This window comes from Gallinula chloropus (assembly GCF_964237585.1).
Source record: "Gallinula chloropus genome assembly, chromosome: 4".
NCBI classification, from domain to species: Eukaryota; Metazoa; Chordata; class Aves; order Gruiformes; family Rallidae; genus Gallinula; species Gallinula chloropus.
Window position 1 is genome coordinate 26,739,543 of NC_140088.1, and position 7,236 is coordinate 26,746,778.

Here is a 7,236-nt window from a genome sequence, read left to right on the forward strand (position 1 = left end):
TAAGCATTTTAAGTGACTCCTGTTCATATTCAGCCTTAAGCTTACTAAGATATCTTCACTGTAGAATTAAGGCACGCACAGAGTTACTACCAGAACATCTGAGAGTTACTACCAGAACATCTGTGACTCTTCTTCTGTCAAAGTAAAATGCAGTGTTGTTTAACAAGGAAAAAAAAAGAGGCTTTTATTTTGCTGGTGACTTCAACAAGCCATCCTATCCTACTTAGTGACACAAGTTTGTTGTGCTTAAGGGAGAGAGGGAGAACATGAAGATGTAAGTTCATATTTTTCTTTTAAAGTATTGCTATGATTGTACTTGCTGCATTTCCCTCAGCTATAAAAATGGAACTGGTATGCTCTAATTTACATCTTGGGCATTGCAAATGCTTCCGTAGCATGCCCAAAATCAAGTAACTGCTTTTTGCTGTGGTATGTTTTTTTGCTGTGTTTGCTATTGCTTTGTGGTTTTTTTTTTTCTTTTAAACTGAGGTCACCAAAATTGACCACAAGCTATATTTGGTATATTTGTAGGATTAACAAAGGGATTGATTTGTTATTAAGCAATTGCAGGTCTTGCAGCAAATGTGATAAGGGTTTTAATGTTGAGTGTATGACTTCCTAAATGCAGAATAGTATGGAAGTGTAGTTTATCACAATGTTAGACAGACTTGTACTTCTAATGTGCTTTAGATAAAATATGAAAAAACTAGTAACTTTTAAAGCCTGGGTTGTTTCTCCTCAGGACAGTACATTTCTTTCCAGTTACTTGTTTTTATTAGACTTTAGTCATCATTTTCTGGGACTATACCAGGAAAAGTAAAGGAGGAGTGGGTGGTGGTGTTGGTTTTCCAAACACTGCCATACCCATATGTTAATTTGTTTCTGTCTGGTGAATGAGGCAGAGATGCATAAATGGTTCTGGAGATCCTAATACAAACTTTGAGAGATTCTGCAGTGTCATTGACATGTTAGAAAACAGTTGTGGGTTTCTCAATGTAACTTTCATAAGCTCTGGAATTAAGGATATTTCCACATACAGGGCTGGAAGGTGGAAGTGGTTTTCTTTCAGTTAGTAGAGCAAAAGTCTTGAATGTCATTCAGTTTTAAGACACCAATGGAGAACTTTGTTCCCTGCTGTTTCATAGATGATTTTGGGCTGGGGTTGTTTCTGGGGGTGGTTTCTTTTGGCTTTATCTGAACTAAATGTAGTGTTTTGGTGAGTGTTTGAGATAGCAGGTGCATCCTGAGTTACTCCAGGTACTGACAGGGTGCTGGGGGTGCTCCTTGTACTGCTGCATGGAAGTTTAGTGGAAGCTGCTCCCAATTCAGCTGTAAATGTATGAATGTACCACAGAGGAATCACACATGTTAGATGCCATGCGTGAAGGCACTCAACCTGTGTGTAGCTTGTTAGGAAAGTATTTTGCAAACTAAAAAGTACTTTTGGTACTGTGCACTATGCTGAGTGTTCCCAGTGGTGCTTTTGTGTCCCCACCTATTGCTGTTTCTGTGTAGATCTCGAGTGCCTTTCGAAAGCCAAATTGCAAGAACCCCTTTTTTGTTCTTGTTAGTCCTCTACGTGCTGGTTTAACAATTTTCTGTGAAAACACTGTAATCTTTGACACTTCTTCCACTAACCATTGTCTTGGCAAGATCTGTTGTACTTCCGTTCATCACTGTGAGCTGCCCTTTCCTGCCTGGCCCTGTGGGTGACCTTCCCGTGGAAGCCCCGCGTGCCTTGCACTGCTCAGGGTGCCTTCTGTTGCCTGACCTCGCTGCTTTCTACTTTACCCAAAAACATGCAGCGATCTCCTTTGGTTTTGCCCTGTGACCAACTTACTCCTCCTCTCTATAGTGGTCCATGAGCTTCCTGCCTTCTACCTCGTTGCTTTAATTTTAAATACCAGCTCTTCATGACAATCATTATTTCCTCTTCATCTCCCTCTTCTCTGTTGTCCCAAGGAGTCAAGAGGTAGACAGGGTTTCTTGCATATCTCTGGATAGCCTGAAAGCTTCATGGATTTTTAGATCTCTTGTAACTTAAGCTATGTTTAAATCCAGTTATAGTAAGGTTTTGCTATGTCACATCTTTAATGGTTTTTATAAAGATTCAGAAGCTAAACATCTTACTCTCTAGATTTAGCTAGGACAGGGAAAGGGTGAATTTAGCAATAGCATCTGCAGTTCTGTTGGTAATCTATCTGATGTGGACATGCTTTGAGGAGGAATGGGGGACTTATGTAAGAACGTGGTCTTGTTACACAGAAATGAAGACACAGCTGCAGCAAGGGAAATCCCTTAGAGGGTCAGTTTCTGTCTATCACAGAAAGTTGCTTTAAAAAAATCTTCACTTGCATTTGAAGAGATGCATTACATGGATTTGTTTTCCAGTTGTGTTGTGCGGATGGTGTGGGAGCTATTCTGTGGCCAAACAAGCATTGTTGTGTGAGGGCAGCAGACCCCAAACATGTATTTGCAGTGTCTACTGATGAAAGTGCCTGCAGAAGGCTCTTAGTGATTGCTGTCTGTTACAGGTGACGCAAGAGGAAGGTCAGCAGCTAGCGCGGCAGCTTAAAGTAACGTACATGGAAGCCTCTGCGAAAATCAGATTGAATGTAGACCAAGCTTTTCACGAACTTGTCAGAGTTATAAGGTAGGATAAGACCAGGTAATTAATACCCTTACACTAATGGATAGGTCCAGCAAATGTATTGAAATTTAGGAGGAGATGGCTGAGAAAACTCTGCTTGCTGTTACCTGTAAAGTCCATCCAACCAATGCTCTCGGTTATAAAATATTCTGGTGAATTAGGAAAAAGTGTGCATTAATGGAATACATATTTGAAATACGATGGTTTTTGGCCTGAATTTCTCAAATTTTATTGATCCACCAACTAAGTAAGCCTTATGAACTAAACCTAAGCCTTCTGTAAAAGAAAAAAAAAAAGGTGTTTGTTTAAAAAAAAAAAAGTTGCACCAAAAAAACCTATCACTCGTTTGATCAGTGGTTTGACTGTGAAAAGTAAATACATCCTCTATGCAAGTGTAAAGCCAGGAGCTTTAAACACGGTATTTATTTTTATTGAACTGCAAGTGATTCTGTGAATTTAATTTGAGCTATCTATTTCCAGGAAATTTCAAGAACAAGAGTGCCCTCCTTCACCAGAGCCAACGCGGAAAGAAAAAGACAAGAAAGGCTGCCATTGTGTTATTTTCTGAGAATCCCAAGAACCAAGCTATCAACTGCCAGATTATTTTTTGTTTTCTTTCCATCGTTTTACATCATTTCTGGTATTGGTCTAGCCTTACATGTGCATGTCCTAAAAGTGGTCACCAGAATAGCCTTAGTCCAAGAAGCTGGCAGAATAGTTCTTGAAGAAGACTCAGTCATCCTGGGGCAGACTTCAAATCAAAACACTAAGGCTGCTTCTTTAATACCACAGTTCCTTCCTTCTCTCCCTTAAGAGCTTGCACCTTGTGGAGTTTTATTCGCAAAGGAGATGAAACAAAACCGTGTAGGACAAGGTGTTGAAATCATGCATAAGTTGTCTCTTGTGAATTAATTTATTTTTACTTAAGACGTTTCATTTGCTATTTCAAAGACCTATATTGAAGTATAGAGAATACTTAGAGAAAAAAAAAAACAACAGTGGATTGGCCTTTTTTTTTTTGCCCTCAGTTAAATTAGACTTGAGTATTCAGCTAGCCTTAACAAACCTACACTGAATTTCATTGTCAGCAAAAATTTTCATCTCACTTATGCTGCGGTTTTATTTCAGTGGCCAAAAATGTCTACTGTATTTATTTTATGAATCCAGAACAGCTACAGGGTGATTACTACTACTATTAGGATATGGCCAAATGCCTGAGCTCATTCTGGATTTGAGGCATTTCAGCTTATTAAGAAATTTCACATCATTTGTTTGGAAACAAATTGTGTCTTCCTTTGTATTTCTGGGTAAGGGATTAAGGAAAACTAAAATTGTAGCCGTTTTTGTTTCATGTGATATAAAAATGAATTTGATCTTTCCATTGTCAGAGATGATTAAATGTTTTTGCTATATACTTTTATACATTATTTTCTTATCAAACTAGTTAACAAGTATTTTTATATGTTTGTAAGCAAATATGCTTTCACAGCATAACTTGTGTATATGTAAAGATGAGTATTTAATTCTCACAGTTCACTTTTAACTGACAAAATGTGGGATTTGCCAAACTGTGGTAAACTTCTCCCCTTACTCCTCCGGATGTACCCGAGAACGGCCAATTATGTGCCTGCCCAACACACCCATAGAGTAAAATCTAGTGTTGTGTTTAATGAATTTCAGTATCCCTTACTAAAGACTGACCATTATGTGAATTAAACTGTAAGACTTTTAACTGATTGTTTAGTTAAACTGTGGATGGTTGTTTAATTTTGAGTTCTGTGGATTGTGTTTAAACAATTCAAGAGTATGTTCCCTGATATTGAAATACTGAGTGGTATTGCACAGTTGTCACCTTACTGAATGTGTCCAACAGTTCTTTGAAACTTGATTATTAAGCAAACCCTTGTATAACTTCAGGTGCTAGAATTAAAGATGATCTAACCATTATCGGGGGGAAAGCACATCGCCTCTTTCTGACTTCTAAAACTTGACTTTTTTTGGGGGGTGGGGGAAGGAAGAGGGTGATGGGACCTGGCTAGGAGAGAGGCGAACATCTGCATGACCTTTCTTCAAGCTTGGAAGTAAAGGAAGCCACTGCAGTTTAAATTGTGATAGGTGATACAAGCTGTTGTTTGTTCTGAGTTGCAATACATAGTCAGTGGTCCCATCAACAACAACTGTGTTTTCAGGCTGTGCTCGCTGTCATGTGCTCCGCTATAAATCTCTCAGTGTCGGCTGAGAAAACAGCACTTAAGCTTCCTTTACTGCAGCAAAGCATCAGACAGCGGTAACACTGGTGTGCCGTGCATAGCAAAGGAATCAAATGTGTTTTTTCATGTGACTTAGATGAGGTGTTGTGCTACTGTTTTGAGAGAGCGGGTAGGTTCCCTCCCCCCTCGCTTTCCAAGCTACTGGTTGATAAAAGTTGCCTCTCAAATGATGTGTAGAGAAGTTAAGCAAGAAGTTACAGCAGAGGTATGTTTGCGAGATGGATTGCGTTTTTCAAGCCAAGTGTCAGAAGTTACAGCTCGAGCAAACACCATGTTTTTTCTTGAGTATGTAAAGCTCTCTGGAGTTGAGGGAGCAAATGGCAGCGTGTGTGTTGAGAGAAAATTCGCGAGGTGCAAATACCTTTTAAGTTTCATCACTTTATTCTGTCTTAATTTTTCACTCATGATTTCTTTTCAAATAGCAGGCTGCTACATTGGTAGGTCTTTTTGTATGAAACTAATTCATAGAGAAGAGGGAGAGCACCTGACAGCAGAATAGCGCTGAGGTGCCTGATGCTAAGCAACCAACCCCTGTCTTTTAAGCCACACAGTAAAGTTCATAACAGAGTTAAACTGAAATGGCACCACCAGCTGCAGCTATGGATGTCTGCTGTAAGTTTATTAATTAAATATCTTCCTGTGCACAAGTTTTCAAGGCTTCTGCTGGAGAGAAAGTGCAAGCAGGTCTTTATGTCATAGCATGGTCTCTTTGTCAGGCTGGGTCATAGATTGTAAGGAGCTGTTAAACCTATGTGTTTTGATCCTACTTTTCAGACTTAAACTAAGCATTCAGAAAAGCAGTGTGAGTTTTTTGGCTAGCACTGGTGCCCTGGGTGGTTGTGAGTTTGAAACAAGGTACTTCTAATTAGTAGCTTTTCTCATTATTGCACATGAAGCACTTGCATCTCTACTTCAGGCTTGCAAATTGCAATAGGGACCTTGTTAGTCTCAAAAGTAGTAGCCTCCATCTATGTGTCTTGGATTATTTGTGAATTTACAACATTGCCACCTTGCTGTAGGATAGGAGTTTAGCTGACAACCTGAGAGTTTCTTAAACTTTGCTGGGCAGAGGAAATGCTTAAAGGTTTGTTGCTTATATTTATAGTTACTTCAGTTCAAGGCCACATCCATAAATCATTTAAATTCAAAGTTCAGGACTTTGGGGTGTTTAAAATGTATCCAGAAATGACCTCCTGCTCCTCTTAAGCACAGAAGGGTCTGGATCTTTGTTTTGAAGCACAAAACTCACCTCTCTGAAATCTCACACTGCTGAGCCAATTGCTGCAGCAGATAAGGAGGGTTCACCTGCTTGTGGGCAAAAGCCTTTGTATGCAATTGGTGAAGTCCTACCCAGTGGTCCAGAATGAGGGAAGAATTACTTCCATGCAAGTACCCTGTGGTTCCTTCTGTCTGCTCCGGTTAATGCATTTGCTTTCTCTCAGTTAGCAACTCTTCTGCATCACTCCACGTGTACTGACATGTACAGGTGAAGGGTAGAATTTACAAAAGTATTACATCACCTCCTCTGAAATCTGGTCTCTCTTGTGATGGCCTGTTGAGGGGATACAGAGGATAACTATAAATTCACCTTGATTGTGCAGAAAAGAGGAAAGTATTAGGTCGGGCTGCTTGCAGTGTCTCGCAGCATGCAGGATGTGCTGTGCAGTGCACCCTGGCAGTGCTGTACCTCTTCCTGCAGGACATGGAAGGCTCCTCTGCCACCTCCTTACATGGACCTATCACTGGCCTTGTGGAAGTGCTCTGTGTTCAGGCTGCTGGGTGAGAGGCGATCAGGTAAATGCCTCAAGCAAGCCTGTCTTAGCCCAGTGTAGGGCATGGAAGGAGGTGACCTGTTGCAAAAGGGTTAATAAAGCAAAATACATTTAACACCCGCTTATAGACACCACAACTGACTTCATGCATGGCCTTATGGTTAGTCATTGATGTTCAAGTCCAGATTAAAACAAAAATACTGGCTGACAATCTTTTGACATCAATATATGTGACAACATTTGACCTGTGGCACAGCTGTAGCCATCGCTGACTGGTCTTGCCACGTAGTCTTGTTACAGACTTTTAATGACCTTATTCCAACCAGAAGATTCTTCAACTTAGTTGCCACAAGCCAAACTCTGCCAAAAGCTGCTTGGGAAAGCTATGGGAGCTGTTTAACAGGGAGTAGTATGTTTGCGTGATTTTTAGGCATAGATTTTTGGGAGGTGCTTACCCTCGTGTTCCTGAACCGTGACAAAGGGCCGCTACAACTGAGGTGAGGAGAACACTCACGCTAGGATCGCGGGGGCACAGCGGTGTTTT

The 7,236-nt window shown here is 40.4% G+C and overlaps 1 protein-coding gene across 1 annotated transcript in view; it reads left to right on the plus strand.

The window, feature by feature from the left end:
* RRAS2 (RAS related 2) overlaps window positions 1-4,382 on the plus strand; it is a 44,488-nt gene extending 40,106 nt beyond the window's left edge. The window contains exons 5-6 of the mRNA XM_084262845.1: window positions 2,535-2,653; window positions 3,131-4,382. Of these exons, the coding sequence (XP_084118971.1) occupies window positions 2,535-2,653; window positions 3,131-3,218 (207 nt within the window). The 3' untranslated portion in view covers window positions 3,219-4,382. The remainder of the gene's footprint in view (window positions 1-2,534; window positions 2,654-3,130) is intronic.
* Window positions 4,383-7,236: the final 2,854 nt, after the last annotated feature.